This window comes from Phyllostomus discolor, chromosome 7 (genome assembly GCF_004126475.2).
Source record: "Phyllostomus discolor isolate MPI-MPIP mPhyDis1 chromosome 7, mPhyDis1.pri.v3, whole genome shotgun sequence".
In the NCBI taxonomy this organism is placed as follows: Eukaryota; Metazoa; Chordata; class Mammalia; order Chiroptera; family Phyllostomidae; genus Phyllostomus; species Phyllostomus discolor.
This window is the reverse complement of record NC_040909.2, coordinates 50,030,338-50,042,937: the sequence shown is the minus strand read 5'-3', so window position 1 is coordinate 50,042,937 and position 12,600 is coordinate 50,030,338. Positions and strand designations below refer to the sequence as shown.

Here is a 12,600-nt window from a genome sequence, read left to right as displayed (position 1 = left end):
AGAGACTTAAAAGCTAGAACTCTGGACTCAAAGAGAACCATGGGGATCAAATCCAAGTTCAACCATTTCCCAGCTATGTAACTATGGGCAAACTGTTATTCACCCCTGTAAACCTGTTCATTCTTCTGTCAAAAGCGAGTGATAATAGTGTGTATTTTAGTATAGGGCCTAGCACAAAATAAATATTTAATAAGTGTCTGCCATTACTATTCATAGCTGTGGAAAAGTAAAAAATGTAAAATCCTGTGTCTAATAGACAGATATAAACAAACAAGACCCCAAATCAATAGTTCTTAAAACTTCAGATATATAAATTTAAATTCCAAGAATGAAAGCTTAGTTTTAACATAGAAAGATATGTTTTTCTAACATTATCAAGTAAAAGAATGCAAATTGTGTTTTTAAGATAAAAATTAAAGCATAAAATGCTCAGTCATTTCAAAGTGGTTCCAACTTACTTCAGAAGTTTTGTATTGCATTTTGATAAGCTAAATTTGTATTGCAAGAAAATACTTAAAGCTGGAATTATGCTATAAACACATATCAGATCTCCAAATCTGCTGACTCCACTACCATACATTTAATTTCTTCATTCCTCTGTTACTTTCACTTCCAATATCATTTCATTCCCTACTTCTTCTGCTTATCTTTTTCTAAATCACCTGTCCTGTCCCAGCATGATTGCCTCACAGGAGGGTGAAGCCCATCTTCATGTTTAGTACAGCTATTCCTAAGAAGTAGAACTCTTACTTCACATGTTTTCCAAATTCTGGACGCTAAGTCTAGTCCAAGAAGTAACGGGAGTTTCTTAGCTATTATTACCCCAACAGAAATTATAAATTTTTCTATTGTATGGTATCTATAGGCTGACAAAAAGCAATAAAGCTTGCTTTTATATGGAATATACTAATATTGATGATTCTCCATTAGAACACTTTGAGTATTTAAAAAATGAACTCTTATATTTTTAAAGATTTTTATTTATTTATTTTTAGAGAGGGGGTAAGGGAAGGAGAAAGAGAGAGAAACATCAACGTGTGGTTGCACGCCTGTTACTGGGGACCTGACCTGCAACCCAGGCATGTGCCCTGACTGGGAATCAAACCAGAGACCCTGTGGTTCTCAGGCAAACACTCAATCCACTGAGCCACACCAGCCAGGGCTCTCTATTTTTTTTTTTAAAAACTTCTTTAAACCCATAGGATTTCTGTAATGGAAAAATATGATAACAGATTCTCAAGAAATGAGAAAAGTTTAGGAATCTTTGAGATTCAGGAGCTCCAAAATGATTCTGATAACATTAATGCTCTCCTCTGGCTTTGGTACACACCACAGAGTGCCAAACAAAAAAATACAATCTAAGTGAATGTGTAACCACAAATCTTATGCATTTACAGAGAACTACTCTAGATGGCAACTGTTATAAAGCAAGACTTTTGATAACATTATACTAAAAAATATAGTTCATACTCAATATATATTCCATAGAGCAACTAAACTATAATAAAAGTCATAATAATTACTTACCAAGCTCTTTCCTCCACTGGGCTTTTTTTGCTTCCAACAAACTTCTATCACGTTCTCTTTCCCCCAGGGTACTGAATATGTCAGCTGGTTTCCATACTCTCTCACTGAGACAAAACACAAAAATAACAGAAACCTTATTACTATATTTTACCATGTATATGCATACCCACGTTTTTGTGCACATTATACATAGGATTATTATGCCCATTATTACAACCATGGTACATAATCATAATACCCATGTATAATGTGCATTCTTCACTTTCCCTAAAAAACTTGGGCAAAAAAGTGTCCTTTATACACAGGAAAATACGGTGTAGGTTTCTACACAACATACTCCATAAATATTAATAAACTTTTAACTAGCTCTTAGTCTTCAGAGTAAATATGTCACAAGAAAGTCAAGGAAAAGCAACACCATATTCACACGATGACCCCACAATAACAGATATGAGTTACATACATGGGAATTTTCTGCTCAGGCTGCTTAGGTGTCTCCTGATTTTTATTTAAAACAGATTTATTTTCATCCTGGACATGTGAAATAGCCTCAGTTTTTTGTAGTAGTCCCATAATGTTCTCATCCTTTGGCTGATTAGGAATACTGTTTAAATGTAGATTGTACTGACCTAGGAGGTAAAATGCATACTTTAAAATTAATACTAAAATTACATGTATTACAATACCTTATTTTGGCATACTGCTACACAGTTTAAAAAACACTACCTTACACATTACCTAATTAATCACTTCTCACAGCAGTCCTGGTAGTGGGTATTATAATTCCCTTTTTGTCAAAAAAAAAAAAAAAAAAAAAGGAAACTGAGTAACAGAGGTAAAAAGGCCTAGCAGTATGGCCAAAACTATACAAATTACTTTATCAAACATCAAGCAACCAAAAAAAGTACACCTCCACTTACTCCTCCAACCACACTTTTACAAATAATATAAATGAAAACAAATTCGCCCCTTTATTGAAAATAAAAGCAAGTAGCTTTATGAAAAACTCATTACCTCATCCTTATTTTTCTCACCTAGCTGGGAAATCAGGGAAAAACTTTACCATGGACTGCTGTCTCTGTGCCCTAGCTATTTATGATATCTATTCCAAATATGGGGCTTATCTACTTGGCTCAAAAATTATTCTAATTGTTCCTTAATGTGCTAGTTCTCCTAGTGAAAAGAAAGATATCTAATATGCAGGTCACTATATGATTAGGCAAATTCTTTTAACTTTGTTGATATTCTCTCTCATTATCCCTACTAAGTTTTTATATTTGTTCTCTGAGCTAGAATTCTAGACTTAAAGACAAAATCTAGCTCTCTCATTTTACAAAGAGTAACCTAGACCAAAAGAAGGTAAATAACTCCATCTCCACACCTTTGGAGTACATATATAAGAGCTACCTGGTCTTCAAATCAGTTATGGGGCATCTTTCTCATAACTGTTACTTTTATTTTTATTATTGAATATTTCACTACTGCCTCATAAAGTTTTAATATTTCTACTCATATTCACAATTCCTTAGCTCAAAGCTGAAATGAGATGCAAAACTTTAAAAACAATATAACTATGACTAGTGAAACAGAAGGCATGTAACATTCTACTATTCTTTTTTTTAAAAAAGATAGTGCTGCCAATCCTTAGTATGGATTGAGAATTAGGAGAAGCAAAATGTGGGGGCCAAGAAAATCAACATTTTCAGCAATCAAATCAAATCTTCATAGTTAGGTTCTCTCAATTTTCACTAGAAATACTATAGTAACTTTTTAGAACACTACATATTAATGTAAGTAAAGTCTCCTACATTCTAATAAGTATAACAGTGTTTTGTAATAACATCTTTTCCAGAGTCCACAGAAAACTGGATTTCTTTTTTCCCCCCATAACATGAGAAGATAAACATTTATTTCTAACTTATGCACTTGTGGCCAGTCAAGATAGTTTAATTTCAGGATACAAGTCAATAAGTTGTCTGGAGTCACTCTGCACCACATTGTCTTCTGGCAAAGACAATGTGGAAGTGCTCACCCGAGGAAAACTGAGTTTCTTAAGGCTGAGTTTCTTATGGTATATGAGAACAATTCTGGCCATTAACCTTAACATATGCATATTATAATTATAAATGTATTCTGCATACATTTGAGTGTTCTTTAAAAGAATAATTATTTTTAAACATTGTTACATGTTAAAATAGAATTTAAGAGGCAAAGTTACGTAAAATCCAATGAAAATTCTAAATACTTTATGTCAATGAAATTAATATTAATTAAAACTTTAGAAAGTCTTACTTGTTTCCTCCTCCTTTCTATTCTCAGTCAGCAAAATAGATCTATTTCCTTGGTTTACAGTCATCAAAATCTGTTGTAGTTGGTCTTGTGTTAGACACACAAAACTACTCTTCATATTTTCACCTGTGATGTATTTTTTGCAAGGCTTCTGTTTAGTTACTAGAGACGTATTTATGGTGTTTCTAGTCTTCTGTATATTAGAGGTTGCAGGAGAAATCTCTTTCTGGATATGAAGACAGTCTTTATCAGCATACTCCTTGCATAAATCCTTAGTGAGTGAAAAAGCCATACTATTTTTTTCACCCTTTATCAGTGAAGTTTCTGAACCAATCCTCTTCTTTTGCAAAAGTTTCTCATTCCTGATACAAGTATTTTGTGTTGATTTTAGAATGTATCCAGTTTGCTTTGCTCTAAAAGGACGTTTTCCAGTCTTGGTCTTATTTCCCATCTGTTAAGACACCAAAAATCTTTTCTTTATAATAGCCCATGAAAAACAAACAATTATCTTTATATAATCTGCAATAAAACAGGCCTCTAAACTTCTTCCCATTTTGTTAATGCATCTATAAGAAACTAACATTTAACCTTTGCAAAGCTTTACTTGAAAGCTTTATCCACAACTGAAAATTATTATTTTATTCAGGATAATGAAGAATACAGAAGTTTTATTCTAGTTCTTACAGGACATCGCTATCCTATTCCAGCACTGAATCTCATCATTACATCACCCACACTACTTCTCTTCTTTATAGGCATCTATAGTCCCATGGGTTACTGGCCTTTATTCTTTGAGTATCTTAGCTTGTGGGTCATCATCCCTCTAACCAACTGCTGTCTTAATTATCAGTGCTTTCATATCCACATAGGTTATTCTTTCAATACCTGAGCTCTCATTTCCTTGATCTCTGCTCCTATACTTTTATCCTCCGTGATACCTCAGTTACACATTCCCATAGTGATACCTTACACTGACCTTGTAACTACTCATAACTGCACTCCCTCCATAATCTCAATTTCAAGCACTGCATGTGACTACCACCTCCTATTTTTTCCATCTTAACTTTCTCATATATCCCAACAATTCTCTAACTCTGCTGGGATCTATAATCTGTTGATCCTACCACCTTCTTCTTGTCCTCATGTCCCCCCTTACCAATATTAAATTCCATGATCAAATAATATTATCACCGTCTTCCATTCTCAACTCCTCTGCTCTATGGCACGTACACTTGGCAAACCCGAAACCTGGTAACATAACATTTCACCTACTCTGAGCCTGCATGCAAGGAGAAAAACATACAGTCACAACATCTGGTTTCACCTTATATACATACCCAAGAACAATAAATAAGCTCTTCATGTTACCTGGCAGTCATGTTTCTAAAGTTCATTTACTCTCATTCTTTTAGCAACAATCTCAACTTTCCCCTGGCCCCTAACACTTTCTTTCATACTCACTCTCAGCTTAAGACTTTGATTAATATTTTACTAAAAATCTTACAGGGAGGCATTAAGAAAAAACTTCAAGTATCTTCCACCAAATCTGTACCAGTATCTGTACTCATATAAACTGCTTGCCCTCCTGTTATTAGTACACATTCCCATAACCCTTTCTCAAGGACCTCTCTGTAGCAACCTTCTGCTTTGTTCTGAATCATCACCATTTTTTTCCTGCTGGTTCACATCTTTTTGTACCATCTTAAAATATTCCTGATCCCACTTGCTCCTCTTCTCTCCTATAATCCCATTCCAACAAAGCTTTCACCCAACCACCCCACCAAAACTGCTCATCAAGGTCACTAATAATTCGTACATTGCTAAATTCAACGATCAATTCTCAAATCCTCATTTTACTAGACCTATTAGCAACATCTAACACAGTTGATAATTCCTTCCATTTGAAACATTTTTTCTGCTTCACTTCCAGGACTCCACAATCCTGGTTCTTCTCACTGTTCCTTCTCAGTCTTTAGTGGCTCCTCCTATTCTCCCAGACCTCTTAAAGTTGGAGTGCCTAGGGCTCAGTTCCAATATCTCTTCTTTAAATTCTCTCATTCATTTGACAATTTTATTACTCTTCTGGCTCTACATATTATCCATATGATGATGAATACTAAATTTGTCTCCAGAATGTATCTCTCCCCTAAATCCAGGTTCCATCTGCCTATGCAAAACTTCCACTGGGTTCCTAATAGACACTTCTAACTCAGCATGTCCAAAACTGAACTCCTGTTCTCCCTCTTATCCTTAAATAATTAACTACCTCCCCTCAGTCTTTCCCATCTCAGTTACTCATGCCAAAATTTTTGGAATTATCCTTGAATCTTCTCTCATATGCTTCATTCAACTTGTTATCAAAACTTGTTTTGCTCCATCTTCAAACTATATCCTGAATCTGACCCTACTCTTGAATATCTCATCACCCCTCCGCTCTAAGTCAATATATACCTCTTGCCTAAATTACTGAAAGACCTTCTAACTGGTTTTTCTGCTTCTACCCTTGCTCCAGTCTATTCTCAACACAACAGCCACAGTGATTATTTTAATACATATGTTAAGTCAGATCATGTCACTTTCTTCAAAAGTGTCCAATAGGTTCCCATCTTGTAAGAAAAGCTGAACTTCTCACTCTGATCAAAAAAGACCTAATGATTGGGGCACCCTCCCATTTGTCTCCATTAACTGATCTCTAATTTCATTTTCTACCTCTTAGCCTCCAGATACCTGGACTTCTTGGTTATTCCTTAAATTCAACAAGAACCTCCAATTTTAGGCCTTAGCACAAGTCAATTCCTCTACCTGGGACTTTCTTCTTCAGATTCTACATGGCTCATTCACTCACCTACTTCAAATCTTTGCTCCAGTATGGACAGCTCACTGAAGTCTTCTCTGACCACCCTATCTAAAACTGCAGGTTTCCTGCTCTACCTTTGCTTCCATACCTCCATACTACTCCCTTTTCCCAAGGCTGCTGCACCTCTGAAATGACTGTGCCTCTTCCCTTTCTCTCCTTTATTTTTCTCTATAGCACTTTTCATCTTGTAATACTCTGTATTTATTTTTCTTATTGTCTGCCCATTCCACCCCTTTCTAATGTAAACTCCACAAGGCAGAGATTTTTGTTTGCCTCATCCACTGCTATATTCCCAGTACCGTGAGTAGAATAGAGTAGGTATTCAGTAAATTTCATTAAAAAAAAAAAATAACTTAAAAGGAAAATTTTCATAAAGCTCAGGTGTGATCTCTTAAAGGAGAATGTTAAATGCATGTAAGAACTTGTGAATTAAATTACACCCTTTTGGTGAGGAAAAATGGCATGATTCTGAGGATAAAAAGTACAGCATAGGGAACATAGTCAATAATATTGTAATACCTACGTATGGTGCCAGGTGGGTACTGAAAAATATTAGGGGTAACACTTTGTAAAGTTTATGATTGTTTAATTACCTAAAACTAATATAAGAAATACTGAATGTCAACTGTAATTTAAAACTAAAATTAAAAAAAAAATGCAATGAGAAGGAACAGAAAAATATTTTTGTTTTAAAATCTGAATATCTATTTTTAAACATCTTGTGAACTGCACTGTCCATTATAGTAGCTATTGAATTTAAATTTAAAATTAAATAAAATTAATAATTCACTCCTTGGTCACACTAGCCACATTTTAAATGCTCATAACCACATGTGACTAGTGGCTGGCTACAATATTGGACAGCACTGATTTTAGAAAATTCCTATTATTGTATAAGCTTTATTAGACAGCACTGATCTAGAGAGAAGGGTTCTAAAAGGCTTTTACAACGGAAATATTATGATTCCATTTCTGTGAAAGGACCAGCTGAAAGCAAGGGAACAATAACTACTCACCAACACTCCTAACCCCTTATAATATTTCGACACAAATTACTTTCAAATCACTGTAAAGAAAACCATATTTTATATTTGAAAATAGGTCAGGTCAAAGTCATTTATTTGGCTTACCTTCACAGAAATTTTTGATTTACATTCTACAAAAGAAAAAAAAAATTACTAAGCTATCAACTGAAAATATACTAAAGCAGTTACAAAAAAACTTTTAAAATCAGCATGTTTAAGATATTAAGTAGAAATATTAACCCCCAAAGCACTAAGAGTTGTTTTACAGTATGGATCAAGTATTTCTATTTCATTTTTGTTTATTTTCCAAGGTAAAATGATAAAGAGATCAGGGACAAAGAAAATAATGTGAATGAGAAGACTAGCAATTTTACTTTGAGTTTTAAAACTAATTCTAAAATAATAAAATAAAAGTAATACTATAAATGACTTTAGCAACTGTAGTCTTACTATAAATTTAATTTCTCAAACAACGCATTCTTACATGTACAGAACATAATTATATTTTCACCTAGAATATTCATTAGGCAGTAAGGTTGTTATATGCAAATATAATAAAGATATATAACACATGACATATATTGGAACACTAAATTTTATGAATACTGACAGTGGTAAGCAGTGATATAATCACTGGTAAAAATAAATTTGAGGAAGTTAGGGTAAAGAGCTTTTTTCAAAGTGCCATTTAAATATCACTCTATCATAAGCAAAAAGTCTGTTAAACTAGTACACATTTTATGTAGGAATTTAAAAAGTTAACATTTTAGATTCCAGTAACACAGCATACCATATGGAGACAATATTAGCTTGGTTTTTCCATCTAATAATTCAGTTTCTAGCTTTAAACCATCTCTGCAAAATAAAAGAAAGTCGTAAGAAACAACAACATTTTAAATAGCCAAAAATGCTCACTTGAACCTAGAAAATAAATCTGTTCTTTTAAAATTACACAGGAATCTTGTAAATATTAAACCATTCTTATAATTAACATTTTTCAATTCAACATAAAACTAGAAACTACAGAGAGAACATTCTTGAAACTTTCCAATAACACAAAAAATTTGTTATCTTTAACCTGAAACTTCATTTGTTACTGGTAAGCAACAAATTAATTAATTATTGTACTATCATTTAAGTCATAGACTGGAAAAAATAATGCTGTTACCAATACTTCTCACTTAAGTTAAAGGTGCGAAACATATCTACCTACAATTTATCAATTTTACAATGATCTTATTACTAACACATTTTATAGCATGCTAGAGCATTATCTGAAAATGAGATATAACATTGCCACCAGGATTATTCACAAATAGAGTTCCATTCTATTTTGAATATTTCAACTAATACATATTCACATTTACTGACACTTCTGCTACTACAACAAATTTACATATACTACAGCTGCTATACTTTTTATTTGTGCATGTCAAATCAAAGAGCACAAAGTAACAGACACTGACAATAAACTTGTACATCTGTTATGGTCCTAATAAAAACTCCTCTAAAAACAAAAATAACCTACAAAGTCAACCAATGTTATTTTTAAGGTGGGACAAAAGTGACTTCCAGAAGACAAAATTAAATCCAGCGGGCCAAAGAAGAAAGGTTGGGGAAGGTCTGACTAGGAACACAAAATATGAGGTTTTGCTAAAGTAAGGGAAATAAAATTACCTCAATGTATTTACTAAGATAAAACACTGGGGAATAAATGGGTTTTAAGGGACTGCACTATAAATTTCTTCCAGGCCGACTCTTATTTTTCTATCCCCAAACTCCAGAACATAAAATCTAGTTGCTAAAGGATGTGCAGTAGTTTGAGTTTGGTGACTTTTGATCATCTTTTTAAAAAAGATTTTATTTATTTATTTTTAGGGAGGGGAAGGAAGGGAGAAAGAGACGGAGAGAAACATTAATGTGTGGTTGTCTCCCACCTCACCGCGCATGCCCCCTACAGGGGACCTGGCCCGCAACCCTGGCATGTGCTCTAACTGGGAACCGAACCACCGACCCTTGACCAGCGCTCAATCCACTGAGCCACACCAGGCAGGGAGGGCATTATCATCTTAAAATATTAAACATCTCCATAATGAAAACCAGGCAAGGATCCTTTTTATTTACTCAACCACTACTGAATGAGGGCCAGTAATGTGCCCACACTGCTAATACAGGGATTCCCTGGGAAGCCTCGGTTCCCCGCACCGCAGACATTAAACTCATCTAGGAGCCGGGACACTGCAGATTCCAAAGGACGGGGTCGCTCAGAGACAGGGGCCTGGGCCACGACTTCCCCTGCAATACCACTAAGCTTCATCTCTCCACCTGCCCTCCCCCTTTATCTTCAGTCCTCCACGCTTTTCCTCCCTCTCCACCCAGAGGTAAAAGAGGGGGCGGAAAGGAGGTAACGCCAGTTTTAATTCTAGTAATGAAGTGGAAAACTGAGGGCAGTGGTGGGTGGTAAAGCCGACCCAGCCCTTGCCTCCTCCACCGGGGGGTGCCTGGCACTGCCACTTCGAGCGCCGCAGGCCCGGAAGGTTCTCCGCGAAACACAACCCAGGGCAGACCCAGCCTCACCCCCTCTCCGGTGACGCCCACCTTTCCTGTTCCAGCTTACCCCAAGTTCATGGCCTGACCCCGCTCTCTCAGGACTCTTAAGCCCCTTGTGTACGTCGGTTGCCGCCGCGGATCAACAAGCTTTATGCCGATTGGGTAAAGAGATGCCGGCTAGGTAGGAGAAAGGACCAATCAGAGCTGGGTTTGTTGATGGGTGAGCTCTAGGGGCTGCAGAGGTGACAGGCTTTTTCCACCAAGCTTGGTGTTGCTGGTTGGGCATTTGGATGGTAGAGATATCTGTTCCTGGGAATTTACGCCCCCAGAGTTGACGCCTTCAGTAAAGTGTCTCAACTCACGTGGAGGTGGCAAAAATAGTGAAAACAAAAAACAAATGTTTTTAAGACATTTACATTTTCTACATTTTATATTCAGAAGAGAGGCTTATTTTAGTATAAAATAGAGAACTACTGGGAAGAAACTAGTAGGGAGGGTACAGGTTATGTCTTATTTCTTGTTGTGACCTCAGCACGAAGCCTACCACATAGTAGCTCTTTTTAAATAGCAGCAACAACTACAAGTGCTCAATAAACTTAGCTCTTACGTGCCAGACATGGATTAAGCGCCTTATGTCTATTATTTAAGTTTTACAACATTATTCTTGAGGCAGAGAGAAGTTAAATAACTCGCCCAAGGTCACAGACTATCAAGCAATTTAACCCAAGACCATGATCCAATCTAGTGTTATGCGAATCTAACTCCTTTTCATCCTTCAAATCTCAATTTAAACTCATCTGGAACCCACTGGTGGGTAAATCAGGAACCCATGGTGACTGTCCTTTCAGTAAGATCCTGTGTCAGAGTGAGCTTCAGAGAGGCAGACAACACTATAGCCACAGCACAAAGCGCTGAGCAGTATAGACAGCAAATATTTCTGCAATGAATGAACAGCAAAAATAAAAAATGCCAACAACAACCTAATTATATTTCATGAGGATGCCCCTGGATTACAATGCAGTTACTAAAAGTTCACAGTTTTTTAATCTATCTTTTCTTACATGATTTTTTACAAACTATGGTTGTAATAAGGTGCAATTCTCTTGGTACATTCAGTGAAAACTCAGAGATCTTTTAATATTCACTGTGTACCTGGCTAGTTGAGGATATGCTTTAAATAAACATTTGTTAACTTACTTGACAATAAATGAAAAGGTACCAATGTACATTTGACCCCATGTTGTTGTTGTTGTTGTTGTTTTTAAGGAATACTTAACTATGCATAGAAAAAAATGTTAAAAGGATTTAAAGCAACATGTTAACAGGAATATTTCTGGGAAGTAAAGTGATGTGACTTTAAAATTTTTATTTTGTTTCTAACTTATTATAAAAGTGTTTAAATAAACAAAAATGACAGAATAGTACAATGAATACCTGTATATTCTCTATCTAGATTTGACAACTGTTAATGTTTTGCTACATTTGCTTTCCCTCTTTTCCTCTCCCTTGCTACACAGGAGCAGGCAGGCACACCCATACACCCCCAACACACATACAATCTTTTTTGGCATCACTATTTGCAAGTAAGCTGTAGACATTATAACACATCATCTTTAAACATTAAAGCATATATCTCCTAAGAATAAGACATTCTTCTATATAACAATAGCATTATTACACCTAAGAAAGTTAGTAATTTTATGATAACATCAAATGTTCTGTCCCTATTTATGTTTCACTACTATTTAACTTTCCCACTGGTCCTAAGAATATCTTATAGCTTTTTATTTAGAAAGCAAGACCCAATAGAGGATTACACATTGTCTTTGACTGTTAAGGATCCTTTCATCTCCCTCTGCCACTATCTCCCTCTCTCTCCAGGAAAATATGGTATATTTAATAATAAATGCTTAACCTTTACATCTTTTATTTTTTACTACAGAAATATCTATAATATGATTTTCCATTTTAACTATTTTCTTTTTTTTTTAAATCTTCACCTGAGGATATATTTATTGATTTTAGAAAGAAGGGATGGGGGATGGGAGAGAAACATTGATGCGAGAGAGAAACACTGATCGGTTGCCTCCCTATGCACCCCGACTGGGGGTCAAACCTACAACCTAGGTATGTGCCCTGATCAGGAATTGAACTCACAACCTTTTGGTGTACTGGATGACACTCCAACCAACTGAGCCACCTGGCCAGGGCCCATTTTAACTATTTTCAAGTGTATAATTCAGTGACACAATGTTGTATAACCATCACCAGTGTCTATTTCCAAAACTTTTTCATTATCCCAAACAGAAACTCTATACTCTCTAAGAAATAACTCTCCAATCCTCCTTTCCC

The 12,600-nt window shown here is 35.5% G+C and overlaps 1 protein-coding gene across 9 annotated transcripts in view; it reads right to left on the bottom strand.

Annotated features, from left to right (window-relative positions):
• CCDC66 (coiled-coil domain containing 66) overlaps positions 1 to 10,410 on the bottom strand; it is a 62,019-nt gene extending 51,609 nt beyond the window's left edge. For 3 of the 9 annotated variants that reach the window (XM_028517833.2, XM_036030934.1, XM_036030932.1), the window contains exons 1-6: positions 10,316 to 10,410; positions 8,489 to 8,553; positions 7,804 to 7,829; positions 3,820 to 4,267; positions 1,991 to 2,156; positions 1,528 to 1,631 (exon numbers count right to left, since the gene is read on the bottom strand). In XM_028517833.2, the coding sequence (XP_028373634.1) occupies positions 1,528 to 1,631; positions 1,991 to 2,156; positions 3,820 to 4,267; positions 7,804 to 7,829; positions 8,489 to 8,553; positions 10,316 to 10,326 (820 nt within the window). In that variant the 5' untranslated portion in view covers positions 10,327 to 10,410. Of the gene's footprint in view, positions 1 to 1,527; positions 1,632 to 1,990; positions 2,157 to 3,819; positions 4,268 to 4,972; positions 5,096 to 7,803; positions 7,830 to 8,488; positions 8,554 to 10,296 lie in introns of those variants that run through there. The other 6 variants (XM_028517834.2, XM_036030935.1, XM_036030930.1 and 3 more) reach the window with 6 other exon arrangements.
• Positions 10,411 to 12,600: the final 2,190 nt, after the last annotated feature.